Source organism: Pygocentrus nattereri, chromosome 11 (genome assembly GCF_015220715.1).
Source record: "Pygocentrus nattereri isolate fPygNat1 chromosome 11, fPygNat1.pri, whole genome shotgun sequence".
NCBI classification, from domain to species: domain Eukaryota; kingdom Metazoa; phylum Chordata; class Actinopteri; order Characiformes; family Serrasalmidae; genus Pygocentrus; species Pygocentrus nattereri.
In genome coordinates, this window is record NC_051221.1 from 16,125,528 (window position 1) to 16,149,750 (window position 24,223).

The 24,223-nt window shown below is 38.7% G+C and overlaps 1 protein-coding gene across 4 annotated transcripts in view; it reads right to left on the reverse strand.

Annotated features, from left to right (window-relative positions):
* The window catches only part of enox2 (ecto-NOX disulfide-thiol exchanger 2), a 253,893-nt gene that overhangs the window by 75,645 nt on the left and 154,025 nt on the right, over positions 1–24,223 (reverse strand). For all 4 annotated transcript variants that reach the window (XM_017721483.2, XM_017721484.2, XM_017721486.2 and 1 more), the window contains one exon: positions 18,233–18,364. In XM_017721483.2, coding sequence (XP_017576972.1) covers positions 18,233–18,364 — 132 coding nt within the window. The remainder of the gene's footprint in view (positions 1–18,232; positions 18,365–24,223) is intronic.

Below are 24,223 nucleotides of genomic sequence, written 5' to 3' on the forward strand. Positions count from 1 at the left end.
ATGACCTTTGGCTAAAGTTACATTACCATTCAAGCTTACTGACTAATAAATATGGGCATAATGGGGGTACACAAACAGTCTAACTCAGTTATTCCAAATGATCTATGAAACAATATCTATTATGTTGAAAAAGCACAAAGTATAATCTCTCATAAAAGTTATTTGGAAATGGGGAAAAAAAAAACCCAAACCAAAATAAAACATTTCCACACTTTTGAACAGCGATTCCAAGCTTCAATAGCCATGTGTGTTCAAAATACACCTTCCCCGGTTAAAAAAAAAAAAGAGGATAAAACCAACCATGATGAGGGAGTACGGTTCATAACAGCAGGTGACGGATCACACACGGGGTGATATGCGGCAGCAGTGGCACAGTCAATGTGTGCACAGTGCAGAGAGGTGCTGCATGATTTTCAGCTCTTCACTCATCAGTGCTTCTAGCAAGTGGGAAAGCAGCAGAGAGCGAGCCTATCAGAGCCCAGATCAACTATAAGACTCTGAGATACTGGCTGACCCAGAGCTTGAAGGATTCCAGATAGATGGTCACACGTAACCACTGCACATATAATAATGGAGGTCAGAGACCTCAAAAAAAAACAAAAAAACAACAATTTAATACAAACAAGATTCAGAAGGTGTCTGCCACAGAAAGTGGTAAAGGCAATTTAGACAATACAACTGCATGCAGGAACAACTGTATATGCTGTAACAAGAAGCCTACTGAAGAACCAAGTTGTGTAGCAGATGGTTATTGCACACTCTTATACACAAGTGTTGCTGTATTGTTATTTGTCTTTGCAAATTTCAGTGGAGTGTTTGCATCAAACATCCATATCAAAGATGTCTTTACATCAAGAACATTTGTTTCTCTATGCACGCATTCTGTCATTATCAGAGGGCATACATCTCTCTTTTACAGAGTTTGTTATTTCATCTCATCACAGACATTTACTGCTTTCTACTACCTTATAATGCATAGCAGTAGCAGCCAGTTACAACTGTCTTAGACAATGGAAAGTCATGCAGTGGCCAGAAACCACATTAACAAGTATATTTCAGATTATCGAAACACTTGACACTAGAGCTTTAATTAGGTCTGATATTTTGGTCTGAAGTGGAATACATCTAGAGAACTTTCTGTCTGGCCTGACCTGACCAGTGTTACCAGTTAATAATTACTTTTCTCAAAATGTAATAGGATTTCTTTAGCTACTAACTTAGCCCTGCAAAAAAGTAATCTCATTACTTCTAATGTAAATGCCTCTTGTACCATCTGAACATTATTAAATATTTATTAAAAAAGTAGTCAATCACAGAAAATACAATTTAAACTACATACCAGTATCCAAGCCTTTTCACAAGACAGAGCCAGTTATGTTGACTAAAATCATGAGCAGCTGATGCTGTTTAAAAATCGAGAAACTAGCCACTGTTCAAAAACAGCTACGGCACAGTACAATCTTTACAGTCTGTTTAGGTGAGCTCGGGGCTTTCTCTTCTGCAGCACGGAGATCTTTAACAATCAGCTTCATATGAGTATGAGTAGATGTTTTGACAGATGGTTCACAGACTTTTTGGAGCTTCCTGCACTCACGCTGCTTGTATTCACAATCAGAGCTGTGCAGTCAGTTAATGCAGGAAGGACAAATTATGCACACAGACAGACAAAGATAACACATACAAATAAGACATTTATTATTTAAACGCTTAAATGCAGTGTCACCCCATCAGTGGACTCTACACTTTACATTCTCTACCACATTACATTTTTTTCAATTTTGAACCCAAACCGAGCCTGACCCAAACCACATCATGTTGTTTGAGCCAAGCCTCAGTTCCCCAATTTTTGGCATTCTGTGCTGATATAGAGAGATAACCTTCACCTGTTAAAAGATGTTTAGCTTCTGTGTCTGTTCATATAAAAATGTGACATACAGCATATTGAACATATAATAATATTTCCGGGCAAATAAATATAAACATCCTTTTAGCTGCATTGAGCTGTTCTCCACTGAGTTGATTTTCTATTTCCATTATTACATCTATTTTCTCATGAGCATGGGCCTCATGAACCTTGGTGCTAAATTTTGTCAACAACACCAGATTAAAAACTTTTTAATGTAATTGGAGTGCAAAGAAAGAAAAAAGTAGGTAGTAAAACTAAAGCAAAAGGGAATACAGGGTAAAATCTGTTCAAAGTGGGAGGCAGGCTATGAGAACCCTGAACGAGCGACGGACACATATTTTTCACACAGAAGTCAGGAAATCGACTGAACCCAACAAAATCTGGTTCTGGCAAACATTTCAAGATCTGAGAAAGTTTCAAGAAGTTTTATTGTCATGGAAAATTTAATTTTTTCTGCAATCTTAGCAGTGTCTTCATATCAGTTTTCACATACACCAGTCGGGATGTCCTGAAAGTGTTCAGCATGCAGAATGGTGTTTGCAGTCCGAGGAACCTTTGACAGGCCCCTTGACTGCTCTCGCACCATAGTTTAAGAGCAAAGGAGCATCTGACAGCTGTGTTCTGGGGAAAAGGAGAGCAACCTACTGCAACGGCCTTTCATGTGGCTTGTAGCAGCAGGTACCAGACTCTTTCCTTGTGCTCTGTACCCTGGCAGTGGGGTAATAAGCGCCACACATATGAATTATGGAATCCGCTCTTGGATGAAACACACTGCATTAAGCAGTGAGAGAAATCACAGACTTGTTCTTGAAGAAAGAGCAGGCTGTTAAAAATTAGAGCAGAAAAAGATAGCTATTCATGACATGAATGGGATAGATGATCTCAAACAAAACCTTCTTTCAAGATGAATTAAAAAATAAATAAATAAATAAATAAATCAGTGGGTGATCAAAGCACCAGCATGGGGCACTTTTGATTCTTCACGTTTCCCCCAGCAGAATTCCCAATACAGGCAGAAGGCAAAGGCATTACCAGTATGCTGCTGTAGAAGAGTGCTGATATTTTACTGTTTGTGCTTCAAGAGGACACCCAGGTAGGTCTTTTGGAGCTAAGGAACAACAAATGTGCAGTCGGCACCCATGTGTCAAGTTTCTGTTCATTTAATGACCTAAAACAGAGAGTTGCAGAGACAAAAGAGTCATGGGGATCAGGAAGCTCTTAAATCAGAGTAGCACTCTGGTTCCAGTCTCTACAAGAGTCTGCAACTAAGAACACACCGATTCTCTGGCTGTTTTTCTAAACTGTGGCCCTCTGATGGAAGGGCAAGCTGTGGCTGCAGCCAGCTGACAGTGTTCCTTCTACTGATAAACGGGTTCATCATACAGGAATACTCAGGCAGGAACAAGAACTGTAGCAAAGGAAGACTTTAAACAAATGTGGGCTTTAAATATTTCACAAGTGGATCACTTTATCCATCATTAAATTTTGATGTAGGATTCATAAGCCTGCAATACTTGGATGGTCTTATAAAATGTGATGGCACTGAATCCTAAGTTCACTAAAGGCAGTAGCGATATAAGCTAGCCAGCCATCAATCAACAATACAGGGGGAGTCAGAAAAATCAGCCTGGCATTTAAGTGCAGAGCTGCTGGCAGTTGGTGCCTGGCACTGAAGGCTGAGGAGACTTCCCTGCTCTCCCTGATTTCCTGGGCAAATGTGCTCCCTGCCAGCAGCAGCAGCAGCAGCTAGCGAAAGGCACAGCTAGCTCCCGAGAGGCACGTTGGGAAGTCTCTAATGAGGCATGCACAGCTCCACCCCTCCACCCCTATCCCGCATACCATGCCAAAAGGCTTAGCGAGAAATAGTCAGCTCAAAGACCAGCCGTTTTGCATCCCAATCAAGCCGAGGCTTCGCCATGAGGCAGAGGAGGCAAAAGTGCAGGCCTGGAAACCAGTGTACATCCCTAATGCCAGGAGCACTGAGCCAAGGGGGTCTCTGGGAACAGAAGAGAAATTCATCATTTAGGATTTTCTCATTTCTCTAATATTGCGGGGAGGCAAATGAGTGCTAGCGCACACAATAGGCTGATAATGCTGCCAGATGGGGATATGGGAACAAAAAATAAATAAATAAACAAACAAAAAAAAACCCAACCCTAACACTTCCATAGCGCATCATTATAGTGTGGTTAGACCACAATCATACTGCATAATGCAGAAAATCGTGTTGAGCTTTGTCAGGAAATGGGATATTATTCTTTTAAACAGTCCATTGTAAAGAGTGCTTAATAGGAGCTGACAACAAAGCTCTGTGAATAATATGACTAGTGTATTCATCTTCATTATTCAAGGCCAGTATCAGCTTGGGAGGAGAAATACAGTGTTTGAGCGTAGGCCACGTTTGTACTGTGCATGTTTGCTTGCCACCTATGGAGGTGTAATGTCTCTTCATCTTGCTTTACCTTTCCTCACAGCTTTGCTAGGTCCAATAAATCCCCATCCCAGTCCCCATGTGTAATTGGACTGTAATCAAAATCTAAACAAAAACAAATTAATGAAATCATCATGTTGAAAACAGTCATCTACTTTCATTAGAGGATCGGCTGGAAGGCTTAGCTATGGCGCTTCATTCAGGCTGCCAAGAGCTAGCAATGAGAATCTGGATATATTCATTACCATTGACATGTGAATGCCCCATAATGGTGCATACCATTACTCAGGGGAGTTGTGTGCAAAGGCTCTATTATGCTTGTACATAGTATGCTAAGGTGGCTGTCTAACATATTTGCTTAAAAAACAGAAAAGAAAAAAAAATAGCCTGCATAATCACCAGCAAAGGGCATTTTATCCCCAAAAGACTGCAGCAAATTGGCCAATGTTGTCTGTTGAAATAAGCACACGCATTGGTAGACTGCTAGTCTTACAGACAGTAAGGTTACTGTAATATGCGTAAAGTGAACTGAGTAATGAACAGACTTTCAGTGAATGATCTTAATGGAAGTGAAACAGAAGTACAGCCATCCTCTTACCCATATGGCTACAATTATAAGTTCATTATTGTTTATTTTTTAAATAAAGCATAGCAAATGCTATTCTAATATGGCAACAGTTGCTCAAGAAATACTGGTTGCAAACAAAAGATTATGAAGTCAATAATAGCTCTTAGTCTTGCAAACCCGTGAAAATTATGACCACAACACACATTACTAATTCGAAGACCTTTAAACTTCAACGTTTACACAAATACACATCATTGGAAGTATGTCATGGCTGTCTGCAATGCTTGCTCTCTCACCTCTCCTCCACAGAGCCAAAACAGAGACGTTTTTGATGGACTAATAGGACTGAGTCTTATTTATACAGCTGGATGAAAAGTCAAGAGCCGATCCACTTGGCTTGAGCCTCGGAGCTCTTGGAGCTGCACTCTCCTTTGCAGCAGCACAACTAAATCCTGCCTCAGAGAATTGAAGGGGGAATATTAAAAAAAGGGATAAGAAAAACTAGCACACACTTCCACTTAAAGGATCGGCAGAGAGTAAGGTAGCTGTTTACTTGGGCAAAGACTGCTGAGCTCCTGATGGAAAACTCTGTGCTGTGGAAAATAGAAATCGGAAAAGTGGGGAGTATGCACTCCCTTACATGTTCTCCTGAGTAACGGCTGCCACACTATTTACACGCCTGCATCACGCAGAGTGTATGTGCACCTCTAAGGATCTTTGTCCCAAGGAGAAAAGCAACACTACTAAACTTCCCTTCTGCCTTCCTATGTATTGATAAAATATTCCAGAGAATGAAAGAAAAAAACAAAAACAAAAAGACAACATTTAGAGCCATCTTTAAACAAATGGCAACTTGTCTTGGAGGTCAGCTTATTTATATATACATAAACCAGCCAGTTTGAAAACTAGGGATGCACAATGATACTGGGATCACATCGGTAATGGCTGGTAACTGTTTTTTCAAAAATAATCAGTGTCTGATACCTACATTTGGCCAATATTTTAAAGTGATGTTTGATAAGGCATTTATTGCAGTTTCAGAAGAGTACTGTGTGATACTGGTGATACTGCTTGTGCTACAGCAGCGCAGATAAAGTATTTCCCAAAACTCAAGCACACAAGCAAAACCTGCTGCTACTCAGCTGGTTGATCAGCTTCGTGAGAATGGAAGAGAAAAAAAGAGAGACAAAAACAGTTCAAAAGCTACAACCATTACAGCAAAGGTTATGGAATTTGTCGATATAACTGATCAGACGTTCTCTTGTGGAGGATCTTGGGTTCTGATGGCAGTTCAAACCTCAAGCCACGTTACCTGAAATCCAGTAGTCGTTATTTTTCTGATGTAGCCCCAGTGGAGCTGCGCAACGTAAGCAACTCAAGTTCCTTGACAATTATACAACATCCATTAGATGTGCCACATTTATTTGGACATCTGATGAGTCCCAACAGTATTATCAGTTTAACCATGAAATAGATAGACATTTTGAATGAAGACCACCACATAATGAATGTGCTGCATTGCGTAGCAGAGCTCTGCAGCAAGAGCTGATAAAAGCCTTGGCTGAGGTTCATTTTTACACTCTACTCATATAAACTGAGTGAAATACAGCAGTCAGCATCACTTCTTATATTTGGCATAGGTTTTCAGTAAACAGTTGAAGTTTTCAAGCTGAAAGATACGAGCTGAAAAAGGCTAGAATAGTAACGTTAGCTGAGGTAACTTACCAATAGCATTTATCTGTTTATCTAAAACACTTGCTGCCTTTCTGCTCAAATTTCAAGCTACTAAAAACAACCTACTGTGGCTTTCTGTGATCTTAACATGGCTTAAATTTAATGTAGTTGTGGTAAAATGTTATGTGATGTGCTGTGAAATGCTGAGAAACAGTGCTTGGAGTTATGGAGCGCTGGTGAGTGTGTTCTTCTATTAAAAGCAATGCGTTTAAATTTTTGGGTGTAACATGGTATGTCCGGTGCCCTTCACAAAAGGAAGTTTTGTACGCCCATGATGTAGAGATAGTTATTCAAACACCTCAGTGTCACTGCTCTGTGATGTGCTGAGAATAGTGCACCAACCAAAAATATACAGCCAACAGCATGCAGTGGGAAGTATAATGTGATGAAGGACTATGGGATGACTATAGCAGCAGATGAACTATTGTCTCTGACGTTACATCCAGGCCTGCTGGTGTACAGAACAGTCTATATAAAATCAGAATCAGAATCACTTCACTTCGCCAAGTATGTTACCCATACAAGGAATTTGTCTTGGTGAGTGCGCACACATGTATGACAGACCAGACTAGTCAACACACAGACTAATAACAAGTATTAAACTAAGGGAAACGTTAAATATTATACAATAAATAGAATATATAATAATGAAGAGTAATAATAAATATCTGTACATGTGCAGGTCAAGTAGATATACACTATAAAACTATTATATACACAGAATATATAGAGTGATGACATTAGTAAAAAAAATGTACTTATTGCAAATTAGCATAATGCTACAGGAGAGGTTATACTGTAATACTGTAAGGGAGGTTTGTTGGCTCAGTTTAGTTTAAAAGTGTGAAGTGTCCACTGTGGCTGATGAGCTCTATAGCTCTGGGGGGGAAAAGCTGTTAGCATGTCTGGTTGTGCTGGCTTTGATGGCCCTTAGTGTTCTACCAGAGGGACCAGTGGAAGTTAATGTCTAGGATAAGAGGGGTCAGCTGTCATTTTGCCAGCACGCTTCATCACCCTGCTGTTGTAGATGTCCCGAAGCATTGGTAGACTCCATCCACTGATCCTCTCTGCTGTCCTGATTATGTGCTGGAGTTTACCTTGTTCTTGTGAAGTGGAGGAACCAAACCAGATGGTTATGGATTATGGATGATGACCACTGTGTAGAACTCAATCATTAGACTCTGCAACAGGTTGAATTTCTTCAGCTGTCTCAGAAAGAACATCACTTTCTTGATGATGAAAGGACATATTTCTCTCCAACTTTAGATCTCTGGATATGGTGGTGCCCAGGAGCTTCAGTGATTCTACAGTGGACACTACAGATGCATTTTTGATGATTGCTACACCAGGTGCTCGACTTCCTTTCTGTAGGTAGAAATGTCCCAGTTGGCTATGAGGCCAACCACGGTCAGGTCATCTGCAAACTTCAGGATCTTCCCAGCTGGTTCCTCAGAGACACACTGAAAAGAAAGGGTTAGAGTAGGGGGTCTAATGCAGATGTTGGTAAAAATAGGCGCTAGTTGATCACAGCAGTGCTTTAGGCTGGAAAGGTCCTGGGGCTTTTCTCACCTTCTGTCTGCTGAAAAACCTGCTAACGTCTTTCTCCTTGATGGTGAAATGACCAGGGGGCAGAGGTGAGAGAGCCAGGGTGGGAGAGGAGCACGGATGACTGTGAGAAAAAGGCTGAAGACTATCTTTTGGGCATTCAAACCTGCAGTAGAGCTCATTTAGGTCATTGGAAAGTTGGTTGTGACTCAGGAGAAGGGGGGTCTTCCTCACCTTGTAGTAGGAGGCCTCCATCTCTTGAAGGTCCTTTGAGATGGATGTTGGGCCCTTAGCAGCAGTGTGGCTTTTCAGCTTCTCTGAATATTTCTTCTTTGCTGCTTTGACCCCTTTATCCAGCTTGTATTTGGCCCTTTTATAGAAAATTCTGTCCCCAATGCTGAACGCTGCCTTCTTTTCTCTCTGAAGCCCTTTTCAGCTGAAAACCATGGTTTATTGTTGCTGTATTTCACCTGTGTTGAGTTGTAATGCAGCTGTCCTCGTAGAAACTGATGTATGATCTTACAGTGTCTGTATATTCATCTTGGCTCCCTGTTGCCTCTTCAAAAACAGTACAGTTTGTGGATTCAAAGCAAGCCTGTACTGTCTCCATTAGTCCACCTCTTCACTGTTATGGTGACAGTCTTGCTGCTTTTGAGTTTCTGCCTGTGTGTAGGGACGAGAAGACCTGTGCATGTGATGGTACGATAGGCATTTAAAAAAAATAATTCTTTATTTATTGTATTTATGTTTTTTCATAACAAAAACCCATCAAATAAAAAAGGGGGTACTGCATACAAAAATAAATAAATACATAAAAAAAAAAGTCACAATGCATATCCTGTAACTACCCAATCACAACAGACAATGCTGGCTACATAGTCAGAGGTCCATAAGTGGTTCCCATATTTTCTGAAAAATGTCTCCTTTATCTTTTAGACAATAAGTAAGTTGTTCCAGTTGCAATGTTTCATTCATAGTTTTTTGAACAGACTGAGTGTTGGAGGCCTTTGTTGATTCCAGTTGAGCAGTATGCACTTCTTTGCTATATGTGATATTAAGCCAATACTCTTGACAGACATGGGATCCAGTGTCCTGTCCAGATTGGTACCAAATAGGTACCATATAGGTGTAGAATGTATTGGGATTTCAAGAACCTTAACAGTTAAATCACATATGTCTTTCCAAAAATGTTTTAATTCCCCACAAAAACCAAAAAACATGAATAAATGACCCTAAGCACATTTTACAATGAAGACATCTGGAGGATAAGTTAGGGTATATTTTGTTTAAATGAACTGGGGTGAGGTACATTCTGTGTAAGAATTTGTAGTTGTGTTCAATTATTTTATTGCTAGACAATGAGATAAAGACATTCTGACAAATAATGTCCCATTGTTCATCACTGAGAACACATCCCAAATCTTTCTTCTTCCACACACTCTTCAGTGACGTCAAAGAGGAACTATGGTTGTCTAACAAGCCACTATAAAGTAAGGAAATTTTTCCTTTTAATGGTGTAGAACTTTTCAAAATCTCCTCCAAACCTGACAGCCCCAAAGACAGATGTCCAGTCCTCTCCAGTATAGTAATTAAGTGCAGAATTTGTAATTTGTAAGTATTTATAAAAATCCTGTTTCGGAATTTTAACCTCCAATTTTAGATTGAAAAAGATTTAAGAGAACTATCACTAAACAGGTTCTGAAACCATATTCATTCCAGTTAGTGAATAAGGACTTACCAATTGAGGGTGGCAAGTCCAGATTGGAGGATAGTAGAGCTAACAAAGATATTTTGCCAAAAGAACCACAGAACCTCTTTCCATCCTGCCAAGCCTGCAAAGTATTGTAAATTATAAATGTTCTCGGCACTGAATGTAATACATTTATATTGGTGATGAATGGCAGGGAATCCAGAGGGGTAGGAAAACAGAGTTCTCCCTCACTATCTGTCCAGCGAGCAGATCTATGATTCTGTAACCAGCCAATCAAACCCTTTGCCTGAGCAGCCCAATAGTATAACTGAAAATCCAGAAGGCCCAATCCCCTTTTGCTTTGGATTTGTTTAAAGTATTTAGAGCTATTCTAGGTAGGGATTTCTTTCAACTAAAAGAGCTTATCAATTCATTTATGGATCTAAAAAAATTTTTATCCAAATAACAAGCCACTGAGATAAATAACAAAGTCATGGCAGGACATTCATTTTTATCACACTGATTCGTCCAAGGAATGAGATGTGAAGCAGATGCCAGTGTTCAAATTCTTCCTTAATTCTTTGAAATAATGGGGTATAGTTTATATGAGACAAATCTTTAAGTTTAGGGGACACATTCACACCCACATACCCAAATACGTCCTGTGCCCAGGCAAAGGGTGACATACTCTTAAGTTCACTAGACACTGGAGAGCTTAATAAACGTGTGGGATTTTGTTAAATTAACTTGCTCTGGGCTGTCTACTAGTCCGTATGGCCGCTGCAAATGGTTTGACTGCCAAATTAAATAAATACGGAGATAGTGGGCAAGCTTGACGGCAGCCACTAGACAAATAAAAATTTTAAGAAAGAGAGCCATTTACACATATTTGGGATTGGGGATTACTATACATAGCTTTAATCCACCTGATATACCTATCACCAAAATTAAATTTCTTAGGACGGAGAATAAGTATGACCATGCAACCCTATCGATCGCTTTTTCCACGTCAAGTGATATTAATAACACTGGTTGTGCATGTAGGGTTGAGTAGTCAATTATATTTAATAATCTCCTAATATTGTCTGAAGCATTTCGGGCCTTATTGATCTGAATCAATAAGCTGGGGAAGTAAATCTTCTAATCAAAGGGCAAATAGTTTTGATATAATCTTTAAGTCAACTGGGAGTAACAAAATTGGTCGAAAAGAGGCACACTCTGTATCATCTTTATCCTTCTTATGTAGTAAAGATATCACAGCTGTTCTCATCGACTCCAGAAGAGTTCCATTGTCGAAAAAGTCTGCAAGCATGGGCATAATAAGGGGTAAAATTTGGGGCCAAAAGGCCTTATACAGGATACCTGTCCAATCCTGGAGCCTTTCCAAAAGACAGCGACGTGATTGCCTGCAACACCTCCTCTACAGTAAATGGAGAAGTCTAACGTTCCTTGTCATCTTCAGAAATTGAAGGCAGATGTATATTTTCTAAAAATGTGCGGATATCTGGTTCTAGGGGATTTTCTAATGTGTATAGCTGTGTGCAGAAATCAAGAAATTAGGACATTAGTGATTGTATATCACATTTCAATTGAAATGTTTTGTTGTGTATACATTTTATGGTGCGATCGGAACACTCTTTTTTAAGTTGACGCTAGAAGCCTACTAGGTTTATTACCATATTCATAGTAATCTGTTCAGTGAAAAATACGTTTTTTAACATGTTCTGTTTGAATAGAATTAACTTCTAACAGAATTTAGTTTCCTGAAATTTTCATCTGTAGGTGACTGTTTATGAGATTGTTCCAAATTAAAGAGCTCCTTTTTAAGTTGCTCTGCTTTTTTAATTGCCAGCTTTTTCTTAGAAGTATATGAAATCAGTTGTCCTCTAATCACAGCTTTAGATTACAGCAGGGGTGACAGGGGAGGTTGCATTATCCTGTCTGTACTGTTCCAGCCAAAGTCTAATATTATAGCAGGCTTCCATGCTTGTAAGAAGTGAAGAGTTAAACTTCCAATACTTAGTTTGGTATGTCTGCTGAGCAAGACAGAGTTGAAGGTAAACCGGTGAATGATCCAATATATGAATGGATCCTACACTAAAGAGACGACTGAAGAAAGACGATTCTTAGGTAGAAGAAAAAAGTCCAATCTAGAATATGTTTTGTGCCTGGCTGAGTAAAAAGTATAGCCTTCTGATGTGGGATTGAATTCTCTCCATACATCAACAAGGCCTGCCTCTCTAGAGGTCACACTTAAGGTCCTTGATGCATTAGGGCTAGATATTAACATCGAAGACTTATCTAGATTACTACCCATGCAACAATTAAAATCCCCAGCAATTATTCCAAAGTCTGAAGTATATTGACTAAACAGTGTGATCTTATCTGGCATAAATTTAGGGCAGTCCTCATTTGGTGCATAGATATTAAGCAATGAGAATTCTTGACCTTAAAGAAGCCCACAAACCAATACATACCTACCCTCACAGTCAATAATTTGTTTTTTAAAAATAAAAGGAAGATTTTTATGAATGAGTATTGCCGTTCCCCTTTTGTTACTTGTAAAGCTTGAAAAATAAACTTGTCCCACCCAATCTCTCTTAAGCTTTTTGTGCTCCTCACTAGACAGATGTGTCTCCTGTCTGCCTTCCCCCTTTTCAGGAATGTAAGCACTCTTTTGCATTTAATTGGGTGAGCTAGACCTCTGACGTTAAATGTCATCACATTAAGGATATGAGCCATATTGAAATTTGTATGTCATGTTGATAATGGTTGACCATAGGAAAAAGGTAAAAATGAATAAATCCCATCCCACCCCCCCCAAAGCAAAAGTCTTGTCGCCAGGTGACAAGGCAGCCCTCTGTTAACAAGTAGAGCCCCAACTAGTCCGGCAAACAGCAAACGCCCCCAACACCGCACGATGCACCTGAATTATTATCTAATTATTTTAAAGAAAGAGTGCTTATTTCCCAAAGGTCACAGTTCTATGGGACAGCAGGCACATACAACCATTGCAAAAGGAGAAATGCGGTCCCCGCATTTACTGCAAGTCATTCAGCACTGATGCTTCACTAAGGATCTACAATTTTTTGTGGAATTAATGAATGTTGTTACTCCAAGTCAGCCAATATGTCAACTTGTGCAGGTAACTGCTAAAAATTTGATGCTGCTGTAAATAACCTAAACTGCATCAAAACACGTTTTGCTATGAGAAACATTTGTGTGCATTCAAAACATTTTAAGGTGAAGGATTTCAAGAAGGATTTAATGTTTAACCAACATCAAATCCTGACTGAAAAAGTCGTAATTTTGAAACCAGCATTTTTGTGGACACTACAGAAACCCAAGCTGAGGTAGTCATGACTGTCAGTAATGACTAACAGTGCTTAAGCTGCAAGAAAGAGTACTCATTTGAAAGATTACCAAATATTTGTCTTGTTTTATTAAAGTTACTCAAAATGACTTGGTAAATTGGTTTAGTATGAATAAGCTGTCTTCATCGACCTCATAGACCCTCTCATACTGCAGCTGACGTTGCCTCTCTTCGCTTCAGAATCAATTCTTGAAATGTAAACACATTGCTAGATTCTCCTGAAAGCCTGTTTTTTCTCTTGTGAAATTGAAGGAGATAAATTAGTGGATGGTTGTGAAATACAGCATTTCTGAATTTGAAATGGTTAAGCAAATGGATGGGAGACCATTTCTGTTTTGCATGTTCAGGTTTAAAGGGGTCAAACGAATGGGTGTGGAGTGTACAGCCCATGTACGTAATGTATGCCAAGAAGAACTTCGTCCTTACTCCATTTCAAACATGACCAAACGCAACACTGGTATGGTTTTTGCACTGATAAAAAGTGTTTTTCAAAACTCTGGCATGACGTAGCACCTTGTAACATTAAACAATTTCCAAACAGAACCGTTTCCTTTTAAAAACAAACAAAACAACCAGGAGCGCAAATTAACAATCAAGCAGCGGCATAGGGGACAGAATCGTCTGAATGAGAAAAAAAAAGTAAAACACCCAACCCTACAAAACCTGACTAATCATTAAATAGCTGAACAAAGGACTTCCTAGTATACGTAGGGTACATACAGGACTCTTTGTTAGAATGATGCAGTAGTGCAACTATAGGCACGCTTGACCACTAGTAATTTCCTTTTTTTGGTTAATGATTTTCTCATGTTTTAGTATGACTATATTGATTTTAATCAGCTATATATAACCTATAACAACATAGGCTAAAGATGGAGCTTTTAGGCTGGCTGATTGGCCAGAAGAAATCTGTGGTAAAAATATGAGTTCTACGTGTGATCAGTCTAGCTGAAAGTGAAGCGGCAAAACCTGCTGATACAGCAAAACAGCGGTGTGGAATGGAAGTAGTGGAAAGTAGGGGTCCAGTGCAGGCTGGGTAAGGGGGTGGGGGTGGGGGGGTGCAACAGCTGTTTTCCCTGTGTGATTAATGAGGAGAGGAGCGCTGCCAGACAGCACCCAACCCTCCCTAACAAACTTCCAATCCACTCAATTCACAACTGGCTACGGTACGGCAGTGCAGGTGAACTTCAAGCAGCTTCAGCCGATCTGTAAATGAGAGCCTGAACCAGAACGGTTTGTATCAAACCAGGGGTGGGCAATATGGCGATACAATATTGAGATCATGGTAAATCATGTCACAACATACTTTTCTGAACATACTGTATATACTGAATATTTAATAAAAAGGCTCCTATGTGGCATAGCTGTCTGGGGTTTTTCCCTGTGGTTGGAAGATGAGTTTGAATTTCTACAATGTCAGTAGTACACGAGTGGTCCTGCTTAAATAGATAAAGTGCTGTGGAATATATAAGACAGTGAATTAAAAAAAATATTGTACTGCAAATTTTTATAGCATTTTTTAAAATGTGGCATTACTGGTACACTGTGTGTAAATGAAATATGATACATACTGTACAAGTCAAAACATATGCAGAAACCAGTTCAGCAAACTTTTAGTCTGAAATCAAGCTACTATTAGGAAGGCTATCCCCCTTTTTGCTGCAGCAACAGTCTCTACTCTTCTGGAAACATTGCAACACTGCTGTGAGAATGTGATTGAATTCAGCCCCAAAAGCATTAAAGAGATCTGATGTTGGAAGATTAGTTCTTGGGCCATATTATAAAACATCAAAACTCTGAAATATCTGAACCTTAATTAGGACTGAATTTAGGACAAAAGCCATCAAAACAGTTCCTAAGATCAAAATATCATCCTAACTCTACGTAACAAAAGATTATTACAGAAATGTAATAACTAGATCAAATTTGCTAAGTACTGTTCTAACTTTAGTATAACCCCAATGGTGTCCTAACTTTTATTTTAAATGTCTGTATCTATTGTTTTTAAGCAACTGCCCCTGGATTATAAATGTCACTATCTCAGCCCAAAGGTGCTCCATCACTCCAAAGAATGCAGTTCCACTGCTCCATACCCCTGTTTTGTAGCCCTCTAGCCAATATTGGCAATGGGCATAAGCCCTGTGTTGCTGCTACACAGCATCCCATTCTATTGGCAAAGCTTTCTATGGTGATCATACAAATGTGTGAACATCTCTGTTAGCAATGGGTGCAGTTAGCTCTCTGTTAGCTCTTGAGTAGCTGAACTCAGACTTAAAGACTAAAAGTTTGCTGAGCTGGTTTCTGCATATGTTTTGACTTGTACAGTATGTATCATATTTCATTTACGCACCAGTAATGCCACATTTTTAAAAATGCTATAAAAATTTGTAGTACAATATTTTCATTTGAAAATGCCATTCCTACAACAAACTTCAAGAATGTAAAATGTTCAACAAAAGGTGGCATGAAAGGATAATGCAGACAAGAGGTTAAATGTGAAGCAGTGGAACTCTCCTAATATTCACCTGTATTCCACAGATGTTTGAAAATCAGAGGAAGCAGAGGGTCTCCAGTATTCTAGATGGAGGATGTGACTGGAAGGAACAATCTACAAAGGTGGCAGGATGAGCTCCAGAGAGCAGGGCACATTAACAGCGTTTCAGTGGTTCACAGATCAAGACTTTCTGGTCCCTCCCACATAAAACACCCATTAGTATTCCAACCCTTCCAAAAGCCAGCCTATAACCTGCTTGGTAAAGTATATAATTTGCTCTTGAGCAGTGATCTTGCAAAGGGGAGATTCTGAGGCACAGTAAATAGTACCACTGAAATTCAATAGGGGGAAAAAGTATGTGGGTGGCTTGAATATCCCTACAGACCACTTTACTTGAAATATGCACTCGTGCTGGAGTATGGCAATGCATATATTTCGGCGACTCTGTTGATCAGATGTGAATTTAAACAAGATGAAACAGACAATTTATAAAGCACATGGGGCAGCAGTTCTAATAAGGAGGAAGAAAGATACATGCCTGCAGGGAAGAAAGACACATGCCTGCAGTAATACTTAGGGGGGCCATTGGGATAGCAAGCACACATAGTTAATGGCGAGCTGATATATGCCTGCTCCATGTTTTTAATGGCATTGAAAATAAAATAAAAGTAAGAGGCACCCTGGCCCATCAGCTGGCCTTACAGTATTTCACTTATTCCATGTTTCAGTTCCAAATTACTGCACCGCTGTGGAATGCTGTTAAGTCTCTCACTTTGCTGTTTGCCTTCCAGTGTAATCCCAGCAGAATCAGAAAGACGTTTGGTGCATAGCGTCTCTGAATCGCTCGCTGCACTTTGGTGGGGATTATATATGAAGGTGGGTTCAGGGGGAGGATTGCTGGCTCAAAGTGTGGCAGGTGTGTAGGTTTAAGCCCATGCTCCATTGCTGTGACTCACACCAGCACACCAGCGTAGATGTTCTGCCTGCCTCTCCAGCTGGCAGAAGAAGCCTCTCCTCTGAGTAAGGCACACATGAGCAATCCATTCGCATTGTGCTACCAACAAATCAGCTAGCCAAAAAAAGCCCCTGAGACTAATTGGCCACACTGCAGTGTGAGAGTGGGCTTGAAGTTTTCATACAGATAATGGACACAACATGCTTTTCAACCGCTTCCTGCAGCAGAATCCACCCTCTGTGCCCTTAAATGTAAAGAAAAGTGCAATAAAATGTCCTATTATGTTTTTCAGACACAGCCAGCAGCAAACACAAGCTGAAAACTTGTTCCTTAGAGCAGCACAGACGAACATTTAGTAAACAAACATTACAAAGGAATTTAAAAACATCTTGGTTGGACTATTGAAGCTACATTTCTGATGCATTCAATATGCTTTTAATTTTCTTTTGGATGTCTACTGTTTGTTTGGCAACAACACAAAGTTGGCTGTCTTCTCAAACACTGTTTCTGTTCAGCAATAAAGTTGCAAACCTTGTGTCTGTTTGCAAACTGCAAATTTACAAAACAAAGCTGCTCTGGTGAATGTTGTAAGCAAGCACAATGAATCTTTAAAGACATTATAGCTTAAATCCTGGCAGGTTCATGGCTTTGTTCATAAATTGTAGATTTTTATACAGTAGTGTGTAGACCACCCTTCATGTATTTAATTTCCAGAAAAAAAATGGCCATTAAGAAGTTCACACATTTTACAAGAGATATTTCTGAGATTAGACACTGTGAGCAGACAACTCAATGCTATGGGTCTGAAAGGATGTGTACTGTCAAATAGCAATTACTGAGAAAGTAAAACAGACAAGAGGAGAAGAACATTTTCAAAAGAAAACAAAGAAGCTGCTGGTGTTATCAGAATGCTGCATTGCCCATCCCAGAGTCCAGACCTCAACATCAGTGAATATGTTTGGAATTAGCTGCATCATGAGGAGCAGAACATGCAACCAATTTTGGAAATATTTTACTAAAAGGCAACATTCTTCAGTCTACATGACACTAGCATAAGTCTTTTATGACAAGTGACATAAACCTACATTAGCAAGATGAACTAGCTTTATGAACCCTGCCTCTACAGTAAGCAGAGTAAGTGTTTTTCCAACTTCTAAGACTGAACCTAGGAGGAGTGCAGAAACATCCCTGCAAAATCTCTTTAAATAACTGAAAGCAAGTCTCATGAAAAGAATGGAAGCTGTAATAAAGGCAAAGAGTGGAGACACTACATACTGAAAAAAATATCAATTCTATTTATTGTTAGAGGCATTGTTAATGTTATGCTAAACATATGTCTTTTGCTGTTTCCTGATGCTGGAAAAAGGCGTAAACTGCACTTAAAGACCATTTTGCCTAATAACTAAAAAAGAAAAAAAATAGAAGGGTGGTTTCTGACTTGTAGGTACAGTTAGGTGCAAGTAGAAGCACAGAGAGTGTAAACCACTGTCAAGGTTTTCACATGATGGGGGATATTTCTGTTTATATGAGGCTTACCTGACATGAGAGGCTGGCCAGTTATGCCCAGTGGTGCCATTCCTAGGTTGTTCATGGCAGTAGCCCAGGCGTTTGGGTCTGATATCGGCAATCCCAAGGAATTTGAGTCCATGGCAATATTACGCAGACCCTCTGTAGAAGAAGCCAGATCAAATGAAGATCAATTTCACTCAAGTTCATTACCACTATACTTCCTGAACAGATAACCAAAACATGTTTTGAAACTACAAACTGCAGGCTAAATAAAAAGTTTGAATTCTGGAACAAATTCACATGGGAAAGTCATGCGGCACTGTCCATCAGTTCAAAATCAAAGCATTTTCAGCTTCACATGTGAAAATAAGCAAGCAGACACACACAAAAATATAAACAGCCCGCTGGCATCATTGGCTCCTGCCAAGTGTGAAAATGCAACAGACAACAAACATTATTTAAATCCCTTCAGAAGAGCCTCGAGTAAAAAGGAGTAACACTGCAAATCATGCAAGCCAGGGAAGACTCCTCTTTCACCATCTTTACTTCATACTTTTCAGACAACAGAGGTGCCTCACTTTAAGGCCGTGTCAATACAATCAAGCCATTAAAACATTACAATCTGACTAGTCTCATTCATATTCCTCTATGGCTCAGGAAGGAGCACAGACTGATGCTATTATAAAACAATTACAGTATAATGTGATAACAGAAGGGAAATAGCCATGCACTGTGTAAGCTCATCCAAAAGAATAAGCACTAAGCTGTGAGAAAAGAGGTCTGGGTCTGAATTTTCCCCTATAATCAATGAACACCACCCACAGAGATTACACAATGTAAGAGAGAAAGAAGTATATGACAATCTTTGCCAGCAAATAAAACAAAATAACAGAGCACACGGAATAATTTAAATTAATAGAAGAAACAGACTGAAATTTCCCAAAACATTTATTTAGCTATTTGTCATACAAGTAACGATTTAAATCAACTGCTCCAGACGGGGACATCTTCATACTAGGTAAGAGGCAAAAACATAAAAATGAGCCTGCAGTATGATGATATGATAATATTGCATTCAGTATGGTCCATTATAGCTTTGTATGTGTTTGATGTTTCTGTTAAGTACAGCAGATCGAGTAAGCCTCTATAAACAAGACTGCCCTTCAGGAAAATTATTTATCATGGGTACTTTGTGAATTTCTCTGCAATAACTGCTGTAACTTTCTGCTCATTAAAAAAAGATGAAACATAAATCAGACAAGAAACTGAGAGGGATACAGGCTAAATGAGTCATAACTACAACTAGAAGCCTTAAAGATCAAACTTATATGCTGGAGTTTGATTTGCTGGAACAGAAAAAAAAACAGCCAGAAAAAAAAGGAAGAAGATTAATTTCTTGTCTAATTTTTTGTGCTCATCTCCACAGTCAGAGATCCGAAATATCTTAATATCTGCAGTACAGTATGTCTTCTCTTCTGTTCCTTCAACTGACAAATGTCAGCTCTAAGCTTACTGTTTATCTTTATTATTATCATTAATCAACTTCAATATTCACAACACACATTTCATTGGGCATAGATTCAAGACTGACAAAGGAAAAATATACTGATATTTCTTAATTTCTTAAATATGTTGCTAGATATTCTCAGAATTTTAGATACAGTGTGATGCAACTATTATAACTTTGATTGGGTCGGCTATAAGTGTTAGCTTTTTTGCCTCCTATACCTTTCATGGTTGAATGATCAAATAACACTTAACATCTCTGTGTTTCAAGATTATTAGGCCAAATCTGTCGAATACAATTTCCCTCCACTTGTTAAGGATTTGTAGATACATATAGGTCAGTAACAGTTCAGAATTTTGCTTCAGTCATGTTTTTAACATCACAATGAATAACACCGTCCCACACATGGGAGACAGGATTTTTGTCCCCGTTCAGACACAAACACTACTGCTATGCTAATACTTACCTACCATGTTAAATCGCTATTTAATCACTATATATACACATATACACACAGACACAGATCCAGATGGATGGGCAAGTATAAATTTGAGGAAGAAAAAAGCTGAAAAACTGTTGAGTGGAAGACAGAAAAAGAACGAGATGTTACTCCTAATGTTGGACAGATTCACCAGTAAATTGTGTGGACTTGCTGGGGATTGCATGGGTAGGTATAGTGACTGTGTTCATGTATGATCGATTTTGATAGCTTCTGCATTGTAAACGATAATGTTAATGATATTATTTACAAACACTGAAGTTACACTGTCAAATAAGATGAAATAGTTTTTTGAATGCTGTTTTTCTGTAAGGCTGTTGTCACATCAAACTGTAAAATACACAATATATTTTGATTCTACCAGAAAATGTCAGTGATCATACAGTGAAGTCATAAGTGACTGAGGAAGGGGAACATTATAATGTCCTTGAAAAAAGCTTTTATTCAGCCTTTCCTGCTAATTTACTAGGTGCTCATTACAGTTTTATTAAGTAATAACTATGGTGGACTGAGTACTTTCCAGGGCACTGTGTTTTTGTCATAGTCTTAGTAAACCTTATCAAGCCAAAAGCTAGCAACCAATTTACAAGCCTGATAAGTGCTCACCAGTAGACTGCCCCCATTAATTTATTAAGCAATCACTAGGCTGAATTAAGCATCTTCAAATAGTGAAGACAATCTGAGTAGATCCAATCTAACATGGGACAACCCACATATGCATAAAGTCTGCACACTAGAAGCTCACGCCTTTTAGTACATGCTAATTAGAAATTGTCACTTCAGAATAGAGTGAAGCCTTAATTGAGAGCTAACTGGTGAGTTATTACTGGAGGTATTGATAGGAATCACAAAGATTATACATTATAGACTACTACATATTTTATTATATATATATATATATATATATATATATATATATATATATATATATATATATATATATATATAAATATAATAGTACATTACAGACCCAGTACTTAAGTAAGGGCTGTGCACATGATTATGATGTATAATACACAAATACATGTGCACCGAATGCTTCACTTAATCGTGTTACTGCTTACTAATTAGCAAAGCACAGCCACTAATTACCAGTTACTGGCTTAATTTGGCTTAAGAAGAGCATTACAGTGGCATTATAATTCCTAACTATACTGAAGTATAACATTTTTTCTTTACAATAGAAAGATGTAGAGATGACACTGTGAATGGTCTGTCACCTTTAATCTACAGTTTTGAAAGGGACAGACAATGTAAACCAACAGTGAGAGAGACAGCCTTCAGAGCAGTTACAATGCCCCAATCATGACTTTTTACATTAGATTCTGACTCTGATTTTCTTTACTGACTGGCCAATTTGTGGGTAATTTTCCCTGAATTCCTGTGTGGACTAAATAAACACATGAAAGACACTAGTATATTGCCAGTGTTCTATTAGCCAAAATATAACTGCAAAAAACAATGGCATTTTACCACTTTTCCGAACTGGCAATTTAAATTCTTAAACAAAAGATCAGTTACCAATTCATGAATTGTGACATGACAAGAGTCAGATGTGTTGCATCAAAAATAGGTGGTGACTGGCTATTTAGCACAATGAATTATGCATGATTATGCTACAACAGTTTGATACAGGTGCAACAGCAGCATTCAAATACAGCACGTGTGCAATTACCTGACTCACTTTATTACCATTGCAAAACTGCAACAAATTTTGGCCAAAATAAAATACTAAACTGGCTGAATGTTGAGTGTTCGGAGCAAAAATCGCTTCTTAGGATCCAAGTGATGGGTCATAATCCACAGGAGGAGCTAGTGGCCAGTGCAATGGTCAAGATGCACTACGGCAAACAGCAGCTACAATACCTACAACAATCTGGCCAAGCATATATTGGGAAAATGCTGATTCTGCAAAAATCTTAAGTCAAGCACAGGACCACATCTCAGTGGACTCTAAGATTAGAATGGACATTACAGATTCTGAAGCACTAAAACACTGGTCCAATTCAAACAGTCTGATGAAATATTAAAGATGGTTCTGAATGAACTAACTGAATAATACCTAAAGGAGACTGACATTTCCCTCGAGGAGAAAAAGAAACTTAAGAACGCGATGACTAAGGATTTCCCTGCAATGTAAAGAAGGACAAAGTTTTTTTTGTCTCATCATGAGTTCACAGCACTCTCAGTAGCAAAAGAAAATCTGTCACTACACAGCCTTTTTGACACTGATTTGCTTTAGGGAACAATCCCTGAACCAGTCATATTTCCTGCCAAGACTGATGAAACAGCTAAACCTGATGAGTCAGAAAGATGGAAGTTTTGCAGGCTAAATCAAAACCGAAGAAAAAGTGAACGCTGGGCTCAGGGCTACAAGACCTGTTTGAACTCTGTCTGATTCAGAATAAATGGAATGTGGAGAAATCAGGGAATACAAACTCGACAGTGGCAAGCGTGACCTGCAACCCCCCAAGCACGAAAACACTCTGATGGAAAAGAATTTAAGATGATTGACATCATGCTAGTGACAGCTTTGTTTTCCTGGGCTCCATGCAGTGCCCCAGAACATGTTTGTGAGCTTATGATGCACTGTTACACATTATAGTGTGAACAGACATTTTGGTTATATAGACGTTTTTCAGATTTTTGTGACAGGTTGGGGGGAACTCTTACATCTGTGACTCATTCAACACTGTGTAAATGGAAGTTGTTACTGTATAACAGCTGGAGGAGTAGAACTGTGCATTTGAAAGTGGCATTATAGTGTGCATCCAGTTAGTCCACACATCACACCAATCCCATATAAGGCACAACAAAGTTACAATAGACCATCATTCTGAAACTCTCTCAATTGTAAAAAGTTTCTACAACAGCGTTCTCGTTCAACAGATCTCTGCTTTCATCAGCTGATGACTGCCTTGACAGATTCTTGTCACAGCCATCTCATTTCTGCTCTTTTGGCACTTCTAAAACAAATGCTTTGCCAGATCTCATGCCATAAATGTCTAACTGTGAAAAGAAAAGCTCAGAGTTATGTAAAATAAGGTTCAAAACAGCTGTTTTAGTTTTAGTATATATATCATATGGTCTCACTCATTATACAGTTTATGCTCAGTCCTGTCAAACACCAGCCTTCATTCCCTTAATTTCCAGTAAAATGTCTGATAAGGTTAGTTTTTCAGGACATATGTCAGAGGACATTAGATACCGTTTGCAAAGGTTTGTGTGCCCCTGTCAAATGACACATTTTGTTGATTTGCTTACTGGGCGAAAGCCACATTTCATAGTTTATGGTAAACTCACAAAAAGGAAATTACAAACAAAAATTTGCAGAAAATGCCATATCTAACTTTGTTTGCTGTATAAAATAAACAGTGAACCCTTTCATTATGATAAGACTACTCAACACTAAGAGTCAGAAATGATGTGCAGCTGTCAAGCCCTTACTGAGAAAAGAAAATAGACAAAAAAGAAAAACAATTGCAAATTTAACAAAGTAGCTGTTTGTGCTCTCTGAATAGTGGACTGACCACCCCAGAGTCCAGACCTCAACATCACTGAATGTGTAATAACATGGATCAGGAGAAGCAGGACTTTTACAACTGAACTCCGGAGGTGTGGAAAAATATCCCTGCATATTACTTTGTAAAACTGAAAGCACTCTTGGAAAAAAAACAAAAGCTGTAATAAAGGCAAAGAATGCATATATTAATTATTAAGCAATTTGATATTTAAATTTAACTGGTTGGGAATTTTGTGTGACTTTCTATTAAATATATTCTGTTTTCTGTATTCTGACGGAGAAGCAGCTTAGAAAATGGATAGATGGATATTCTGTTTTTTCTGACACTGAAATATGAACAGCTTGTACTTGATAGCAATTTTAACTGAAAATTGAATAAATCAAGGGTGGTTTCTGACTTTTACACAGTACTGCATACATTTGAACCTCTGGCTTAGGTTGAAAAAAAATCCTTTGGGACTTTCAATCATGTTTTCCACCATCGAGGAT